Source organism: Danaus plexippus, chromosome 26, assembly GCF_018135715.1.
Source record: "Danaus plexippus chromosome 26, MEX_DaPlex, whole genome shotgun sequence".
In the NCBI taxonomy this organism is placed as follows: Eukaryota; Metazoa; Arthropoda; class Insecta; order Lepidoptera; family Nymphalidae; genus Danaus; species Danaus plexippus.
In genome coordinates this window covers 5,777,529-5,798,127 of record NC_083554.1, presented here as the reverse complement: position 1 = coordinate 5,798,127, position 20,599 = coordinate 5,777,529, and the positions used below count along the sequence as shown (strand labels likewise).

Genomic DNA, 20,599 nt, shown 5'->3' with positions numbered 1-20,599 from the left:
GATTTCTTGCTTTTCTTATTCGACTTCTTTAATTAAAAGCAAATTTCATACTTATCTTTTAATTACTATAAACGGAATGTTTATTTCTTAAGTTAGAGGTAAATAGCTCACCTCAACATCTCCAAGTTGATCGAGCATACTATCCACGTTAATGTCCGGAGCCGAGAAGTTTCCCATCAGACTCTGCCTCAGTTCTTTAAACTGCGGTTGTGTTATGATGTTCTGCATCACCGCGAGCCCGCCGCGGTGGTGGGTCATGTTGATGATGAACGGAAATGATGAAGACATTTCGTGCACAATATTCACTAGTTGCATCATAGGACCAAATGTTTCGTTCGCCTGGAAATATTCCGTCAATACATAAAAATTACTTTTACAGGTGAGAATTTTAACTTATTTATTAACCGGTATTGTACAAGTTATTATAATAATAACTCACATAGGAACAATGTCTGTATCTAGTATTAGTTCCAAGTTCAAAATTCTCAATAAATTTCGAAGTGGTCTCTTAATTTTTATATTAAAATTCCTCTTCCCTAAGGAACTAAGACAAACTTAATAAATTTTCTGATGTACATGTATTTTTGTCAATTAGAATTATTCTATGGATCTTATCAAAATATCTAAACTAACTGTTTATTATAGTTTAGATCATTGTAATTTTCAAAGTTTGTCAGATTTACATTTGCCAACCTTTTCAATGATTCTGTTTACTGTAGGGTTGTTGGGCGTGTACAGGATGCGACCCATCACCAATGGCTTCACAAAGCTCCACAGTATCTTACCACCTTCCATACTCACGATATCCTTGTAAAGAGAGCGACAGAAGTCCGCTGTAAACAAGAAAACATACTTCCGTGTAGTTGTAACATGCAAAAAGAACATTCAAATCTATTGTATAATTTGGACTAAATCTGAGGTATAATTTGGACAGAAAAAATAATTGTAATAAGGTTTTCTTTTTTGAAATATAATAAAAAAATGGAAAATATATTTCTATATATTTTTTATTATGCTAGTAAAAGTGATCCTAAATTCAGTTGTGATCGACTAGAGGAGGGGAACATTAGCCTAGTTGTATTTTATTTACTTACTTGATATCAACTACCAGCAGGAGAAGGAGGAGGAAGTGTTATGGAAATTAGGTTAAATTTAATGTCTTTACACAACACAACACCAAGAAATGTATTCACTGGTATTCATATGTAGCGTGTGGGTATGTATGTACTCGTGTTTTACTAACTGGGTAAGGCATCTAGTTGTTTTTGGTCTGGAGTGTCCTTGAGGTCCGGGGTCTGAACCACAGATCGGAACAGTCTTGCTAGACGGACCTGCAGCGGAGCTCCACATACCATATTACCGGCATCAGAAAAGAATTCGGGAGCTGAAAATAAACATAAATTAATGCGTTAATATACATATCATCATCATCATCAGCCTATAGGAACCCATTGCTGAGAAAAGATCTCTTCTCACATAGAGAATGTAAGAGCATTAATCACCACGCTTGCTCAAGACGGGTTGGCGGTTACAAACTTATAATTTGAAATTATAAGACCAGGTTTCCTCACGATGTTTTCCTTCACCGTTTATCAATGGTTAGATACTGTTAGAAAGTACATATGACTCGGATAAATCCCAATGGTACTTGCCAGGTTTCGAACCCGCGCCCTCATGCACGTGAGGCGGGCCTTTAACCTCTAGGCCACCACGACTATATAATAAACAAAAATCTATGCTTGCTGAAAATTTTAATAGATATTAAGCAACTTAATTTGCTTTCGTCGATTAACTTTCAAAAGGACAATCTTTTATAAAAACACTTATATGAAACTAATTTAATAAAAAACTATACCCAAAAAAAAAATATTTTAAATTTCTTCGAAACTATATTTTGGACGAAGAATTTATAAGATTCTTATATTGACGTCGGTTAAAACTAAAACATGATTGCATTGTTATAAAAATTGGCTTTTCGTATTATCATAGCTTATTTATTATAATTCCTCACAGGATAAAACATCGCCGACGGAACCGCCCTTCAGTCTTGCTATTAAAGGTTCATTAGCTAGTGTGTCCCCGACGTTGGCCATGCGATCTCTCATAATCGGCAAGTATGTGGCGATCTCTCCTAACTGAGACAATACAGCATCTCCTTCGGATTGCGTGAGATTTGATAATGTGTAGAGTTTAGACAGCACCTCCGTCTTTACCTGTAATAAAAACAAATATTTTGATTGCATAAATCAATGGGCTGTTTTATTGGGAGTGATTTTAAGATAAAATGTCTTTTAAATTAATAGATTTAAAAGATATCATTTAATATTCCACCATTACGAAAAGAAAGAGTAAAATATCAATTACTATGGTGATGCAAGTAGTTTTCATAATTTTTAATTTTTTTTTTAAATCTTCCGTTGCTTTTGATTCCATACAAAATCTTAACAATCAGTTCAATTATTTTTGAAAGTTCATAATTTTATATAAAACTATGTTTAATATTATTCATTACATCTATATATGATTTTTGCAGTATTGAAAGTTTTTATAACTTACTCAGTAACTAACCTAGCTTCTTATAAACATAGCGTAATGTGGTTTGAACCATTTTTTCATCTACATGTAAGTCTAAATAAACAAGTATATACCAAGCCCAGGATCTGTTCATAGTCGAGGTTCTCCAGTAGTACCAGCAGGACGTCCTTAGCGAGCTGATCTCCAATTCCACAGAACTGTTCGCTGACAGCAGCCAGTACATCATCTCGAGGGACAGGACCCCCTCCCAGCAAAAGCACAGACGACATATTTTCCAAATGACACACGAAATCTGCTATTGACCCTCTGTGGTTCAGGATCTGGCGAAAACACATCGTTATGTAACACAGTATGAAAAATATTTTTGATGTCTAAACTCTAGTTGTATGTACATTTGAATTAATGTTGTTCTTTAATTTCAGTAGTGCCAATAAATAGCAGGTTTAAAGACTCAAATTGTACTAAAACTCAAACAACCTATAGTCTATACTTATATATGTATATGTGTATGAATGAAAGATAAAATAATCGCCTAATTTCTTATATTACTTTTATTTTAAATTCAACGAAATTATGTACATACACCGAAAAATTCATCATTATCTATCTGATTGGAAACTGCCACTTTCAGTACAACCTCTAGCGTTCACTTTGCTAACCAAGCAATCGGATGTAACCTCGAATATTTGAATATTTCTTTATTTACAAGATATTTATAGAAAAATTTTAAAACACCAATAATTACTAACAGTAGGTAATATATGATATTTTTACTTACATTTTTTATAGATATCTGTCCAGTTTGTATCCTGGGAGCGGCGACCGACCAGAAGTTGGTGTTGTTAAGACCCAACGAACTGAGAGACCATTCGATGAGGTCAGCGTGGGGGAACATTGGCTGGACGTTTACTGAAAGACAACGGTTATTCCGTATAGGGAACAGTTCTATGATAAAATACACTAACATGTTTTCTAACATTGAATGGTAGCCTTAAATTAAAATTAAACATGTTAATAATGTCTTTACCATCAGGAGAAAGTGGAGTTTTTATAATTATTATTTGCGGATAAGCATTTTTCGTTGTGTAAAAAGACATGATGCCTGGGTAAAGCCTGATACATATAATATTAATTAATACTGGCGTATTACTTTTGTAGTCCTGTTCAATGAGGAGGTTCTTGAACCGCTGCAGTATCTTGAGACCGCTGGTTATAGATGTGATGTCGAACTGCAGGGTTGTTCGATGAAGTATGGGCTCTAACTCTTTTAATATCCCCAGCACACTAAACCATTATTTTAGTTGATTAGATATCTAAACTCTCCATAAGATTAGCTTATATTTTTAATTTAACAATCATGTTCTGCCATTATAAATATTATTTAGACAACAGGTTGCCCATAGTTTAAATTTTTTGCTAAGAATTCAGTATATTAATGTTTACAAGCTTTATATGCCTTATTAATAATAATAGACTGTACCTGTATACCAAGTGATCCAACATATCATCCCTCATGATGACGAGTGCCGTGTCCAGTAACGTCGCTAGCTTGCCCTCCTTCACTCCCTGTATATCTATTTCACTCACTCCCCCCACCACTCCCGCCACGTGCTCCACAAACGTCTCAATATGTTTGACAATTGTCGATATAAAGTTTAACTTCCAGAATTCAGTTTTTTGTTTCAGCAACAACTAAATTGAGTAGAGTTTCAAATTTTACATAATATATGATAATTCTTAATATATACGATATAATTAACTGACATTTACATACGTTTTCTTTAACAAGTGTATTGTTTATATGAGAGTTTATTATAATGATAACATTGTCACAGTCATGTTTATTACAGATTTCATCCCAATTAATAAATACAGAATCTCTTGATATATTTCCGTCTTTAATCTGAAATAAAATTAGTTTTAATTTTGATTCTCCACATGTCACAGAAACACAGACAATTAAATTATAATCATACCATAACTAGGTCAACTTTGGCGTTTTGAATTTCCTTAACAATTTTCTTATTTTTAATTTCCTCCATAATTTTGGTGCTAAAATTGTCAATAGTATATTTAGATAACGTGTCATTAGCGTGTAGTTTGTGGGCGACATTTGTATAGAGTTGTTTAAAAAATTGTAGTTCTGTGATGCCGGGTATTTCTTTAAGATGTGGCAACATCGCCCTCAAGAGCTTCGCCGTTCGTGATAGGACTTTGGCGAATCTGTGAAATATATGATAAAGTGAGTGAGTGAGATGAAGAAAATTCACTTTTTTACTTACCAGCCCAAATTAATTCGTATTATTAGGTTTTTAACAAAAAATCTCTGTTGGGCGAATATTTTAATTAAAATTTTAAATATTACCTCTATTCTTTTAAACGGAAGTGAAAAACGTAACGATCTAGAAAAAATAATCATGAAATAAAAAATAACAAATATAACCCAAAAACAAAAGGCAAAAAAAGTAAACATTAAAGGTTTATAAAAAAAAAAATATTCACCCTAGAACCGCAAAAATAAAATATTACTATGACTGCTTACTTTGCTTTCTACGTCTGTAATGTTAAAGTCATGGAGATATACAAACGATGGGGTAATGTTATAATTGATCCGCTGTTAAGACAAATGACCTTGACATGAACTCAAATGAATGAAGCTGGTGGCAGGAATGACTTATGTTATAGAGGAGATGTAAAAAGCATCCACCTCCTGCTCTTATCTGACAGGACTCAGTTTATTTATGGCCAAAAGACTTAACATTAATAAATAATAATAATAATCGGTGATCTTACAAGGCAGCATTTCCAAAGTGGTTCCTGGTGACGTTGTTGGCTAAGCAGTGGTACAGCTTGGTGCCGTTAGCGGTAACGTCGTCTAACAGCTGCAGCTTTATCTGCTCCAATAATTCGTTGACCGATTTGTTGAGCTCATACTTGGTGTAGTTGCGAGTTGATATCAGCTGGAAGAAAGACTTGTATCAACTTTTAGAATATTAGAACGAAATATTTGTTAACTATCCATTTATTTAAAATATCCATTTATTATCTATTTACATACATACATACATCCATTTATTATCTAAAATCCATTTTATTCACTTTAAATTCTTAAAAATTCTGTTTTAATAATTATAAACACTTGTTTATAAATATATGTATTTCATAGATTGATGCTGTATGTATGTGAACATAATTTTATGAAAAACCATATTAGATCATATTCATTTAGTGATTTTGGATTTCGAGAACTGTTCTATTGAAATGGTTTGATACCTCAGTGATGGCCATATCCCAATGGAAATTGTTCTGCAGTGTCGTGTGTATGTCATCCACATTCATAGTGTCCAGAGCACACAGGAGGGTATCGTACTCCTGACGTTTGTATAGCTGCAGGTTCAACTGTTTTATCCAGGTGGTGAGAGTGGAACATAATTTACACTCACTGACAATAATAAAACAGTATTATTATATGTTTAGTACATAATCAAACTTTTTTTTTTTCAGATTTAGCTTTGTTTATCGGTATAACCTACAATTAAGTTGAACATGGGACGTCAAAATTAAACCAAGTCCTAGCTTAAGTTACGGTTTGTTTTTTTTAAGGTGAATAAATTTAGAAAACGTGGTTTAGCACTTCTAAAATTTTAATAATACATTAAACTCAGAAATGCAAGTACAATTAGATTCACCAATTAAACCTGGGATGGATCTATGGATAGTTTCAAAAAAGATCGCATGATATTTGTTATTTTTTCGGTGTGAGTAAGAAGAAACATATCCTACCTGTTATTCAAATACAATGTCCCAGCGTCAACAACATTTCCAAACACACCAAAAGATATCTTAATTAAGGATTCCCTTGAAAGTAAATTAACAGCTACAGCTCTAAATTTGCTCAGTATTTCATCCGTGACCCACGGAGGTCGTAATGGAGATTTCGGTTCTTCTTCGATCAGATCGACCATGGATTCAGTGTGCAATATGTCGGAGTATAGCGTGTTGTAATCGACTTCTGACGATATTACAAGGTTACCATCGTAGCCCTGATAAATGTTACAGGAATGAAAATCAGCGAATTAAATTTTAAAGTAACGCTTAAATAGTGAGACTCGATTATCGATTTTTTACCTGCGAAGCGAACATAAAGGGCGGTAGTTCTTTAAAGAGGGCAGTCCTATTAATGTTGCAGGCTCTTGAGTGTAGAGCGGAGAGAGCGCCAGTACCGTCAGGGACGTAGTCTGCCAGAGACAGACGGCAAAGAGCCTCCGTGTTGTTCACATTCACATCTCTGAGCAGCTTCACTAGCTACGAATTAAGTTTTGTTAACATAATTCGAAAAAGACATTCCGAGTTTAAAGAATATGTCTGTACGTGTATTACATATTACTCAAAAGTTATAATTTATTTCTAACTATATTATTCACCGAAGTATTATAATATGCCATATTAGATTCTCTTAAAACTAAAATGAACCAATAATAAAATTCAACTCCTATTAATCTTGCTTGAGGATTAACTTACTTGCGTAGTTATTAGGGTAATTCACTGACACTTACATGGATTTTATCCAGGTGTGTAAGAATATCTTCCGAGACATCAAAAACTTGTTCTACTGTATCAAAAAATTCGCTTGCAAGAGGACCGTTGTACAGTTTTCGAAGTTCTTCCCACCAGTTTCCCCCAGAGAGAAAGGTGAGTATGACATCATAGTGTTTCAGATTATTTTGGAGATACTTGAGATATACAGCTGTGCCGAGGTTATAGGCGTACCTCACCGAAGTTTTTAAAGAATCAACTAGCACTTTTCTAAAATTTTGTATACATAAAAAAGTAAATATGTAATAATGGTAATTACAACTTCATATATAAATGTATTTGCTATACAGACCTTTTATTAAAAAAAGCAAATATATCAGTGACGCGGTCATCTTCCATCGCTCTAACCATTTTCAAAAGAGAGTTTCTGGTCGCAGTAAAATCTTCGTCAACAACATTTTCTAGTTCCTTATAAAACACTTTATATTGCTTTGCGCACACTTGGGTCTTTATTCTATCCAAGTCTAACAAGATGTCTTGGGATGTATCTTTATTTTTTAATCTGTCACATGCATTACTCAAGGCGTCAACCAGTTTGTAACTGTTATCATTCTTCCACAGTACGTCCGTTATCAAATCGAAATGCAATGCAATCACTTCCGATGGGCGACGTTTAAAAGCTTTTCGGACGATCGCCAGCTCTGATTCCAAGATCTTCTCTTCTGTGTCATCGGTTATATTAACATTACCCAAAGCAGTTGTCAATTTGTTCACCATAGTGACCACTTTGGTTAAGTAAATCATTGACAAGTATTGTTTCTTATTATCCTCACTAAATTTCAAATAACTAGGATCAGTGTTTTTTATTTTATAAGATAAAACTGTGTCTACTGCAGTTTCCAAATCTTTTCTGAGAGTGCTTAATTGTATATCTTTTATCAATGTCACATTTTTATATGAAGTTTGATTTAATATCGTTGTGAGTTCTTTAAAATTTGCATACACCTTACTATAATCGCTCGTTAGATTTGCTACTTCTAAAGAGAATAAGAGATGTTGCTGAAAAAACAGTAATCTATAAAATATTTGTTTGTAAGGATTTTTTTAATTGTTGGACTAAATAAAGCCAAGATAATATTTTCGAGTTGATAATTTGTACTAAGAAATTTTATACTTACGGGCTTAGTTAAAAGGTCGATAAGTGAGTTGTCGCCTCTCGGCATGGAGACCCAATATAACAGCGACGGACAAAGAAGCGGTAGGAGGACACGGGGAGAAGGTGGCAAAGACCCCATACGTGATGGGGGAAAAGGAACCAGGGCATTGACCACCTCTTCGCAATCCCAGAACTGGGTCTGGGATGCACGTCGAATCTACAGAAATAAAATTTTTATTTATAATTATAATATTTAAACTACCATAGCAATCTGACGTACATTCTAGAGATAAAAAATTTGGATTGTGCTGGACGGTGGATAAATGTGGAGATCTCTTTTGTTAAGATTAGTTCAATCTCTTTGGAAATTTTTAAGTTAAATGAATAGTAGTTGGGTGATATAACGGTGATAGTGCATTATAAAGATTTAGCCGCAACATCTTAATAAGATGAATATGTTTGATATCTGGTCGGAATGCTCTTTGCAACGATTACTCACACAAATTAGGTAAGATTGTCGTGAGTACAAAAATAAATTTATGTTTTTTTTTGGATATACTACGCGATTTATTACTTTACATTTTACCCAACATTCCGTTAGGGATGATTGTTTGGTTTTTCGTAAATAATTTCATTATACTCACTTTACTTAAAAAGCCGTAATCAAAATACGAGTTGATTAACACAGCGATGTAATCCGGCAGGCGGTCATATATCATGAATATTCCGGTTTTGCTCGTGAAACCGAGCTTCTGTATGAGAGTTGCATTTTGCTCTATAAACATAACATTGCATATCAAGTAATGTATGCCACGACTAATGTAATATATTAATATTGGAAAATGAGCTTAATTTTATATTAAATTATAGAACTAACCACGGCTTTCCTTCAAGTAAGTTGTTAAATCTTCAGTAACATTTTCGAAGGCAACCGAAATGAATTTCAAAGTATGTTTCCAGGTGGCTCTCCCGAGGGTTTTACAGCTGTCGTCTATGATCTGACCTTTCAGAGCTGTTGAACAATTTAAATATTCTTTCCAGAGTATGTTCAGTGGTACTGTTTCCGATATAGAAGATGTATTTATTGAGTTGAGCACTGTGTCCACTTTGGTTAGAAAATTTCTGAAACGTCGTAGAACAATTGTTTATTGCAATAGTTTTCTTGTGTTTATGTATCTTTCCAATATTAATATGGGTTTTTCAATATAAAATGAACTGTCACTGAGAGTGTGCACCATCTATCATTTCATTTCCATCTATCAACGCTTGTGTGACAGTCAAGCTCTATCCAGACGCAATTAAATACTTTATTTTATATTTATAAGTTATAGCAAGTCATAGTATACATAACTTGAGTATCATAACAAAGAAAGCAAAATGACAAAGAGTATCTTTGAACGCAATGTTCCCAAACTGTTGAACCTGCCTTAGGCAGCTACCTACCTACATATTCGCCAGTTCAATTGTTTGAATTAAAAACATAAACAAATGCATTGTCATCTAAAGTTAACATTAATTCGCTAATGATGATTCTCACCCGATAATTGTTTCCTTATTTGAGGAATTGAACGCGTCTATGCTATATTTAATAGCAAATGCCAAGTTCTTAGTTCCATTCTCTGATTCCTCGAAAGCTTCGTTTAAGAGTCTGTTGACGATATCCAAGTCATTCACCAAGGTATCGAAACCTGCGGAAAACATCAGGAAGATGTCTTTCGGCAACTCTGTTGTGTTCCAATTTTCGGGCTAAAAAAAATGTAATATCTTTAAAAAAACCCTTCTATTTCTGGACCAAATATAAATTTTATCGTATGTAAGTATTCTTTAAATTGCATACAAAAACTCTTTTTTGTTCTAGGTAAGTCCTCCATTGTTCCTGCAGGTTTTCATCAAGGCACATAAACCTCTCAATCGCTTTCAGCGCTTCAACCGATGACGGTGATAGTTCCAAACTCGTTGTTATCGTTTCACAAGGCCAGGGAGTAGCGCCGTTAAGAATTGAAATGATTTGTTGTATCTGTACAAAAAGATGGCAGTGATTTATTTTGTAAGAGATATTTATATATAAGAATATAAATTAATTCTTTTTTCTGTGTAGGGATTTCTATGAAAATCTTCATATAAATTTCCTACAAATTTTCTATTTTATCTATAAGATATATTATCTACTACACTTTTTGAACTTTGTTAAAATTTTGAGATAGTTTTTAAGATGACGCCACAAAAAAAAAATTGTGATCTTAATGTTTATATATCGTATTTTTTTAAATATATATAATAGTTAAAAATCTGGCGGCGATTTTAAAAACAGAATAATAATTTTGTTAGGATATAGTTTAAAATTGGACTATGAAAAAAATGTATTCCTTATTATATTACATCTGTATTGTCTCGTATGATGAGGTCCACGGTGTCGGTGATAAGTTGAGGTGCTCCAGACATTAGGGTCACCAACGAACTCGCTTCTGGAGGCAGTTCAGCCCGGATACTGACACCTTGATTTATATAATAAGTGTTATCTGGTAGTTATTTAAAAAAAATCTTAACAAATATACAATATAGTTAGGTTTTTTTTTTAATTTCAACTGTTTTATCACATAGTCTAATAAAGAGTGAGGACAAAAGACTTATAGAAACTTTTATTGTATTGTAGATGATCCAAACAACAACTGGTATTTTATACAAAAAAAAAATACTATATCAAATCGTAAAGTAAAATTCACTATTATATTTAGTTGTTTAGATGTATAGTTAAAGAATAGAATACCTCCGATGGTCTGTAAGATATCATCAACGACCTCTATCGGTCCGATCGCGGAGTACAATCTCAGTTTGAGTTCTGTCCACACAGGATGGGACATGTTGAAGACGCCGTGATTCAAGAGATCCAGTACACGGAAGCCCAGCTTCACACTAGAAAATTAAAAATTAACAATTGTAACATAACGGCAAAAAAAATATTTTGATAATTTTTATTACATTTGTTTTGCTGCACGTTATGTTCTAAATAAAGATTTAATTGTCATTATTAAGTTAAATTTATATCTCCTTTGGAAATAATTCAGACGTGATAGTGATTTTTTTTATTGGATTAAAATATTTAATGAAAAAATTGTAGGTGATTTTAAGAATTGTTGTTAACAATGAAATAAAAAATTTGCATACCATAAATGCATCACTCTGTTTAAATTTTTGAAACTAAACCAGTATTCTTTGACCTCTTCCATTTCCGACAGCACTTTTTTCTTCAAGGCATCATCCATCCCGAAGGTTCTATCAAATAGGTAAGTGTAGTCGTCTTTTAAATTAGAATACAGTTTATTCAGACCGGTTATAAGTTGGGTCCAATTGATTTCGTCGAGAACGGAGTGTTTCATCGTCTTCATTTTACTTATCTGTAATGATCAATAAATTTTAATCATATTATGTCATAAATGTACAAGATAAATAAATTGACTACATTTTGAAGATCTGGACAATGAGTCTCCAAAGACTCAAATGAATTAAGAAAGCTTTTTTATAGTAACGTGTTTATTGAAGCGCCTACCGCTTGTCCGATGATGGAATTATTTTTGAGACCCTCTTCGATGGCAAGAGTTATGTTACACATAACAGGGACTAGTTGTTCTTTCTTAACACTATCAGGAAAGTTGAGGTAAACTAACGCGTGGTCTAGACCATCGCACACCATATCTGAACAAGGAGTGGATAACATTTTGTACGTCTGAAAAACAAATAAGTTGTTTATAAAAAAAAGGATTAGGATTAGAATTGAATTGACTTCGATTTTTAATATTTTATGTCCTAATTATATATTTAAATCGTCCTTACGTCACCTTCATCATATATTATATAAACTTTTAGTTAAAATTAAATTATTTATAATAAATAGATATCCTTAATTTATTGTGTTATTGCTTTTTTTACTATCATTAATTAAATTAAAAATTTGTAAAAAATAAAGACAGGAAATAAAAAATAATTACTGCAAATATTTTGGTGGGTAAAATTCATCACGATCTTACAACGAATAAAATAAGACTATTCGCAGTGGCTTGACGCAAAATGTTACCTTTTTTTCATCCTTTACTGTAGCCAACATCGTTTGAACTATATCTGGGTACATTTTTTTGGCCATCTTCTGCAGATCCTTTGGCGCCACGTCCAGCTGATGGTTCATCGCGTCAACCATAATGACCACGTCTTTCAGGAATGGTGATATCTTGTACTCTAGGAGCGGATTCTGACGTACCACTTCTTTAGCCAACGCTCCATGTACTGTTATACTGATAAGATTTAAGTTTTGTATTTGTCCGAAATAAAAAAGTCATAAATTATATACTGAAACATTTAATTCATATTCCAGGAAGAAAAAGTGTTTGCAAAATATCAAAAATTGTTAAAATGCTAGACTAGTACAGTTGCAATTATTGTCAAACATATATAATATACTTACAGCATGTGTTTACCCAAATGTTCTTTACTTTTCATCACTTGCAACAGTTCGGACTGCTCGGAGATGTTCCATGCTTTGGCCCAATCGACGTGGACTGTTGCTTTATCTTCAAGACTCTTCAAGGTCTCTATGAACTGTTTCAGAATATCAAAATCTTTATCAATAGTGTACAACTGATCACTTATATCCTTGCCAATGGTTTGCAGCACAAAAAGCGACGCCATACTATTGATCTATAAAAAAAAAAACATATAAAAAAATATTGAAAATTATTATACACGAATGTGTACAATTTTGTGTACTATGAAAAACTTACGTTCTTCTTTACTTCATAAACTCCAAAAGATGACACGAAGTCATTGATAAAATTCTGCCATACATCACTACATAGTTGATTTTTATATTTTTTTGCATCATTTTCAGATATTAAAAATATTTTAGTTATTCCTTCTACATCGCAGAATATTTTTCCTGGATCTGTCAATGTTGATGTCAGTATCTAAGCAAAAAAAAAACGTGAATAGATTTTATTACAAATTTATTTTTAGGCGTGCTTACGGTGAATGAGATCGTTTACCTTTTAGTGTTCTTGTATTAAACTCAAACACTATTGAAGATATTCTAACGAAAATTTTAATTACAAATTGATAACTAGTTATAAAGAAAATATATATTAATGAATAAAATGTACCTGAGATCTCTCCGCATCCGCTAAAGCCTCCAATCCGTTGCCAATTAAACTAGGAGGTAGATTCAAAAGTAACTCAACGCCTTTGGGGTTCCTCAAGGTGACGTTAAGGGCTACGCTTTCTATATCAGTGTTTATAATGACCACATGCTGGCAACTCTCTACTAGTTTGATTAGAAGCGTAGAATAGAATAATATATCGTGTTTCTGGTTGTCCGGCAACCATTTGAAAACGAAATTTGTTATTCTCGAGGCGCTGAAAGTTCAACATGTTTTATAAGAGGAGGCCTGGTGATATTTTCATTTCGTATTGAACACTTACATATTAAAAAATCTATCCGTTACGTCAGTGGAATTGCTTTCTTGTATCGCCGTAAAAACTTTATCATATATTTTCTTTAATTTAGTGAATCCCGTCATAAAGCTCATACTAGATACTGCTGTATCTATGCTGTCTGTGTCTTCACTAGCTAGGAACTTATGTAAGTACTGAGATCCGAGTACCGCCGTGTCAACGAGGTCTCTCATAGATTTATAGGAATCTGTTTCTCCAAATGTTGGTTCAAAGAGATCCATTAATTTTATTAGCCTTAAAATATACAAAAATATTGTTTTCTTATCAATTTCATCAACATACTGTAGCTGTAATCGGATTACGTTTAGTTCAATATTAATTAAAATCACTTTATTTTTTATAAAACCTGTTTTATTTGCGGTCGAAATTCAAAACCAACACCTAGCATAATGTATTAACATAATTTAATATACAATACAATGTCATAAATTATTCAACAAATAAAGGCAATAAAATTATATTTTATTTTTTATTTTTATGTTAACTTACAACGTAAACAAAAATATGATTGTAAACTAGACTCACATTGACATATTAACGTAACTAAATCCGTCCTGACTTGACAGTTCTATCGGCACGAAGCTGTTCGGAGTCATCATTCGGAACAAAGCTGTCGCCATGTCGCCGAGCGTCAAGAAACTTTGGTCTCCGGACAGTTTGAAGTACATATCACCCAACTGGTCGGCATAGTTGTAGATAATTAAGGATATTTGGATGAAAACGTTATCGTGTATGGATGAATAAAAAATTATGATTTGGCCAGTTAAATTATTGTCCGTGAATGTGAAATACTTTGCCCTTATTTAAAATTCACCATCTCTCTAAATGTATTTGGAAGAAAAATAATTCATTAAGGATTCTTAAACAACCAGGGTAAGGGTAACGATGTTAATTCGTCGAAAGTGTTTCTGCCATATTTTTAAGACATAAGCAAGAAGTCATTAACTACTTAAATTAAACAATAGACATAATAATATAATAGAGTGTTAACGTTTAGAAAAAACCTTTTTCTTTTATCCCTCGTACAATTTCGTGTTCCAAAAAACCCTTGATTACGTACCATTTTAATATATTTTCCTAAATCGGCTTCAAAAACCAGATCCGTGACAAGACTTTGAACATCCGTCTTCGACAGAGAACACAATTTGTCAACAAAAACATCCAGATGGTCAGATTCGTTCGTTCTCAATATGTTCTTTATTGAATCTATTTCACATCTCATTGCTCCTCCTTTCAGTATCTATAAACATATTTAATGAGCTCGATATAGACTATGACTGCATAGAATTAATCAGTATTTGAAATGTCAAAGAATATCTTTATTGATCTTATTTATGTCTGCACCGACTTACACTATTCAGCCCAATCTCCGACATCAACACACTGTTAATAGTATCCTCTGTAACAGCCAACCGTTTCGCTAAATAGCGCTCCACTCTTTTAGGATTCCTGAATAGGTCATTGACATGCAATCCATTCCCTGAAAAAATATTTATTCGTATTCAGTTTGTTCTTGCCAAAAACATTTTTAAATAGATACAATGTTTTACATTAAAAATTCTCACACAGACACATGTTATGAGATCTAAGACTTTCGCGAGTTTTATTCATTTAAATGAAACTAATATATATTCGGATATACTACGCGGATTTTATTATTTTAAAACTACATAATCCCGACGTTTCGGTTACTTTTCAGCAACCGTGATCACGGGCCTACGAGATTTAAAATAATAAAATCCGCGTAGTATATCCGAAAATATATTAGTTTCATTTAAACATACACTTATTGTTTGCGATATAGTCTCGTCTTTAGACCTACCAAATATATGTGTTTTTTTTTTAAACTATGGCTTCGTTCGCACTGGAATCATGGAATATTTTTAAAATGTCAACGTTTTTGTGTTGCTTTATATTTAGTTTGAGATTAAAAAAAAGTAATTCAAAATGACATAACTCTCGTGTCATTTACTCCCGAAATAAGCTTTCATAGAATTATACAAACTATTATTTCTTATAACGATTAATTCAGCAAAAGTAATCCCTTCATCAATCAGACTTATATAAATTGGAATGCGACTAACCAACAAACAACGTTACTGTTTTATAAATACTCTCTACAACTGAATCAAAAAAAATTAAAAATATATCGAGTACGGATAAAATATAATGTTATTAACTATATTAGAATTAGTGCTATAGACGCTGGCAATCCCATCCTTTTAATTAAAGTAGAAGAAAATAAAGCTAACCTTTATGTATATTACTTCGCGTTCTTTATCATTTTATATAACATAATAACGACGTTTCGGTTCCTTTACAGTAGCGGTAATCACGGGCTAACGAGATGAGAGTTCATCTCCAAAAGTTGGCATTATGTAGTTGTTAGATTTTTTTTCAATTTAAAGTAGAAGAAATGTAATATTAGGAATAGTTATAATGTATGTAACTAACGTGTTATATTAAGAAGAAGAGAGTTATCAGCGACATTCGCCAGGCTGGAGAGGATTCTGGCCGCGTGTGACATAGCCCCGACAGCATTCAGAGCGCGCGGTTCTTCGATGACTCCTGACAACTCGCGTTGGAGTTTGCTGAAACTGTACGCCAAAATTGTTAAGTATTTTACTGTCTACAACTCTTTTAATAATATGTCAGTTAATATGTTTTTTCAAATGAATTAACAAATCTTTAATACAACAAACGAAATAGTAAAAAATCATTTTTTCCAATACATTCGGCTTGCGTTTTTATGGCGATAATCTCACCTGGATTTTTCATAGGCTGGTATTTCTTCGAACTTTTCCAATTCATTGCATTCATTATTGACATTACATATGAATGATTGGAGAAAATTAAGTAATCCAGCACTTGGGAGCGCCCGCGCTGCGAATTGACCTGCACAGGTGTGGTGATATAAATTATGTGTCCCATATGGATGTTAAATGAACGGAAATACTATAAATTAAAATACAAACACGTGGGATATTCTGTATTATCTACGTTGATCCTAACTACGTATAAGCTCAGCATTACAAGAGTGGCCCATGCCACTCCTGAGAGTGTTATCTGTAAAAAAATATACATGTATACAAAACGAGGTAGTCTTAATCTCAATTACTTGGTTTAATAACAAAGTTTACATATATGTTAGGAAGCACATATCACTGGACATTGGGATAGATTTTTTTTGTCAGCATGGACCGAGTGTTTAATACATAAAACTTATTTGAAATCTTCTCAGTATTTGATTAATACGGGTATTAAAACATACCCCTATTATTTTAATTAAATAACGATATATACTTTTTATGGCAATATATGTATCTTATATATAATAAATAATACATATATACTGACCGGTTTCCTTTTCCGTATGAGGTAGTCCTTCCATAGTAGCAGCCGAGCCTGCAGCGGAGCCGCCATAGTGACGTCACACGAGACACCATTACTGACGTCACAATACACACATTAAAGACAAAAAAAAACATTTTGAGTAATAGATATTCGGCATATGTAAATTAAGGGTTTTGTAAGTAATTAAGACAAACCTTTAACGTCAATTGGGAAAAATTTAATCGGCTAGTAGAACGTGATTGTTATGTGATGATATAATTTAAATGGTCTTAATAGATTTAAATCTTATACAGCGGTAGCATAGAGATTTTCGGACATTTTAGTTCGTGAAGATAAATGTAAAGTATATATGTTATCATTATAAAAATTATACATAAATTTAATTTAATGTGTTTATTGACTTAACCATTTCTGCTCATACATTTCGTGGAAGGTCGCCTTTGTTTTAAAATGCAGAAAAATTATATCTTTAAAAAGTTGTAATATATTTAGTACATATTAAAAATAACCATAGACATTTCATAATATATAGCAAACATATAAAGGAAATTAGAATTTTATATCTATCACCCGTCGCAATGAAGTACGCAGTTCTATACACATTGAAAGAATACAATAAAATAAGATATTAGTATTATGGAAAACCAATACTTTTGGCCATTCCTATATAATTTGTCATATGTCAATAGACCATATATTTTAAGTTACTTATCCACTGTAAAACCATGTTTTTGAACAGTATGATAAAATTTACCACAAAGAACGCACAAAACGAATTAAATGTATTGTTTATTGGTTTTTTAAACGGTTAACAAATTGAAAATGTAATTTTAATATGAATTTAATGACGTCATTCGACAAACGATCAGATAAGCGTTAATAGTTGTTCTTAAACCCTCGTTGATACTAACATTTGAGAAGATTTTTGAATGGAAGGCTGTAAAATTAGACTTATGAAGTTTCTCGGTGAAAACTCGTTAAAAAAGTCCTATATATATAATTTTATCAGTTAATAAACCAGTGACAACTGCAAACAATGTCCGTAACACGAAAGGTTTCGGCCAAAATAAGGTAATGATGTATGTATTTGAGATTTGTAAATTGCTTTAAGGATCGCAATAGGTCCGATGTAAAAAATAATTAACAAGAAACGTACTCGTACTTAACACAAAACAGTACAGTTCTTTGCAAGACGAGGATATTAAAAGCTTAATTAGACAAAAAATGTGTTTTCGTCTTAAGAAACAAAAAAATTACATGGCTAGTTACGCCACAATCATCAAAGCATATAGCTGCGAGGAATTATGCGGTAATATACAAATGTTTTAGTACATATTTCCAAATCATAGATGGCGTTGTGTGGATCACAATAGTTCAATGTTAAATTTTCTTTGCTTTTCCGTATCTTTAATTTAAATTTTAGCCGTCTATGAATGAAAATCAAGGAAACTGTCGGTCCATAAGGTTATATACAGAGGTTATGGTGAGTTATTATCATATTATTTACATTAAATTTATTCATAAGTAATGACAGTACGGGTTCGATTCCCGGATATCACGTGAAGAACATATCGTTTAGGAAGACAAGACTATCATTATATGAAGACTTTTTCTAGGATTCATGTTTAAGACAGAAGTCAGATAGTTATTAGATACGGTGATTAAACTTCATTTACTTATACGTGTTACTGAATAATACTCGAGGGAATTATATGACATTTAGTGTGATGATTTCTTGTAGAACATTTTCTATCGTATTTTGAAAATAAACTACATAAATTTATACTCCGATGGACAATTGACTTTAAAATGAATTCGCAAAAAAAGGCTTCATTTAAAAAATAAATCCAATTTTGACTTTTTTATCTTAACAACAATATAATCGTGACGTATGTATGGGAAAAAAGGACGAAATAAGTCGTTGCTTTAAGGGTTAACTTTTATATAATAAAAATAATATTATTATTTGGGTATATTGTATATTTATTACATCTAACAATCTGTCATTATAATGTCAATGTCAATGCAGAGAGTCACCACAGATGATACTTAAAATATCAAGCTAAATTCCAGTGTAAATAAAGCCTTATCTAGTATAGAAATAATATATCAAGGTAACGGACAACATTCAGAATACATGTCGCTACAACAATAATAATAATAATAGTAAAATCGAGAAAACAACGAATTATAGAGGTCTTTTAAATCGTAATAAAAAGAGGAAGGATAAATATTTAATATTGATATTATAATTTATTTATTAATGATGTGTCTAGACAAGGTGGGCTAAAATATAGCTATAAAATGTGACTCGATTTTTTAAAGAGACTTTCCTTGTATTTTCAACTTAACAGCGTCGTTTGGAGACGTGATTAATTTTTAATACATTTATCTGAATAAAATTTAAGTTAAACTTAATATAACCAGAGGCAAGAATGTATGAAGTGTTTTACATAAGTAATTAAGTTCTTTAACACACAATTATGTGAAATAATTAAAAAAGACTATGTACAACCAAATAAACCTTGCCTCGAGCGTCTTATTAAAACCCGTAACTTATATATTACTAGGCCTTGTTATATTAACTTTTATTTGAATTTTAACCTAAGTTTTTAGCTGAACATTACTTTCATAATAATAAAATAAAAATACAAAAATAATTCAATACATTAAACTATAAGTACACTTCTTAGTAACACCATAGATGTTATCTTAGTTTTTATGTGTTACGTAACCTATCCTTTATTAAGAGGCTATTGAGAGCAAAAATAACCTACTTTTTCAATGAAGATATTGATTGTCATCCAATTAACGTTTGTCACGAGACAGATAAATGCCATTTACTTAGAATGAAAACGAGGAAAAACTTTTTTTTTTAAGAAAACTTCGTTTAGACACAAACTGGACCTACCCACTGGGTCTAAACTAAAAAATAAATAAATAAAGAATTACAGGAAAAGGTGAGTATTGATATATGTTTACTAAGTTTCTACTGTACACACTTTGTATCTAAAACACAGAAAGGCAATACCAAATAAAAATGATAATATATTTTTAGGTTCCTTGTCATTTCAATATATTGTGAAAGAACACTCTATCCGTCTAAGTAGAATTGGCAATACTTACGTGACTACCGAAGTCAAATAGAACCGTAAAAATATATCAGAGAACATGTTATTTTTGAGATGAAATGTTGATAAAAATCTTTACTCTTAAATATCGACTATAATTTTTATAACAATATTTAAAAAAATACGCAGAACATAAAAAAAAAATGAGTCGTGTCTATAACGCATTATCCTTAACGAACGCGGATGTTTTGCCAATATGAAAAATAATGTGCATACGTTTCAGTATGGATATTTTAGATATAAAAAGTTATTATTTCGCAAGCTACATATCTATGCTAAGTATTTGATGTTTCGATATAAACCTCAGTTCGGACCACGTTTACTCGGATCTAAGATGGTCGTTTGTTTAATGAAGTGCATAAGGTCACTCAAAAAGCAGAGGAGTGGT

General features: G+C 32.2%; 1 protein-coding gene across 1 annotated transcript in view; it reads right to left on the bottom strand.

Annotated features, from left to right (window-relative positions):
- LOC116774299 (uncharacterized) overlaps positions 1-20,599 on the bottom strand; it is a 52,340-nt gene that overhangs the window by 16,330 nt on the left and 15,411 nt on the right. Inside the window, exons 2-38 of the mRNA XM_061524786.1 lie at positions 17,084-17,174; positions 16,702-16,792; positions 16,492-16,621; positions 16,181-16,323; positions 15,079-15,206; positions 14,787-14,966; positions 14,252-14,403; positions 13,694-13,960; positions 13,375-13,627; positions 13,000-13,182; positions 12,684-12,916; positions 12,300-12,513; positions 11,775-11,951; positions 11,393-11,622; positions 10,995-11,140; positions 10,607-10,722; positions 10,065-10,244; positions 9,765-9,973; positions 9,105-9,349; positions 8,872-9,002; positions 8,250-8,444; positions 7,424-8,130; positions 7,092-7,341; positions 6,664-6,840; positions 6,319-6,578; positions 5,809-5,977; positions 5,329-5,495; positions 4,512-4,758; positions 4,310-4,438; positions 4,016-4,227; positions 3,686-3,819; positions 3,314-3,444; positions 2,649-2,855; positions 2,012-2,213; positions 1,244-1,384; positions 694-833; positions 112-339 (exon numbers count right to left, since the gene is read on the bottom strand). Coding sequence (XP_061380770.1) covers positions 112-339; positions 694-833; positions 1,244-1,384; positions 2,012-2,213; positions 2,649-2,855; positions 3,314-3,444; positions 3,686-3,819; positions 4,016-4,227; positions 4,310-4,438; positions 4,512-4,758; positions 5,329-5,495; positions 5,809-5,977; positions 6,319-6,578; positions 6,664-6,840; positions 7,092-7,341; positions 7,424-8,130; positions 8,250-8,444; positions 8,872-9,002; positions 9,105-9,349; positions 9,765-9,973; positions 10,065-10,244; positions 10,607-10,722; positions 10,995-11,140; positions 11,393-11,622; positions 11,775-11,951; positions 12,300-12,513; positions 12,684-12,916; positions 13,000-13,182; positions 13,375-13,627; positions 13,694-13,960; positions 14,252-14,403; positions 14,787-14,966; positions 15,079-15,206; positions 16,181-16,323; positions 16,492-16,621; positions 16,702-16,792; positions 17,084-17,149 — 7,170 coding nt within the window. The 5' untranslated portion in view covers positions 17,150-17,174. The remainder of the gene's footprint in view (positions 1-111; positions 340-693; positions 834-1,243; positions 1,385-2,011; positions 2,214-2,648; positions 2,856-3,313; positions 3,445-3,685; positions 3,820-4,015; positions 4,228-4,309; positions 4,439-4,511; positions 4,759-5,328; positions 5,496-5,808; positions 5,978-6,318; positions 6,579-6,663; positions 6,841-7,091; positions 7,342-7,423; positions 8,131-8,249; positions 8,445-8,871; positions 9,003-9,104; positions 9,350-9,764; positions 9,974-10,064; positions 10,245-10,606; positions 10,723-10,994; positions 11,141-11,392; positions 11,623-11,774; positions 11,952-12,299; positions 12,514-12,683; positions 12,917-12,999; positions 13,183-13,374; positions 13,628-13,693; positions 13,961-14,251; positions 14,404-14,786; positions 14,967-15,078; positions 15,207-16,180; positions 16,324-16,491; positions 16,622-16,701; positions 16,793-17,083; positions 17,175-20,599) is intronic.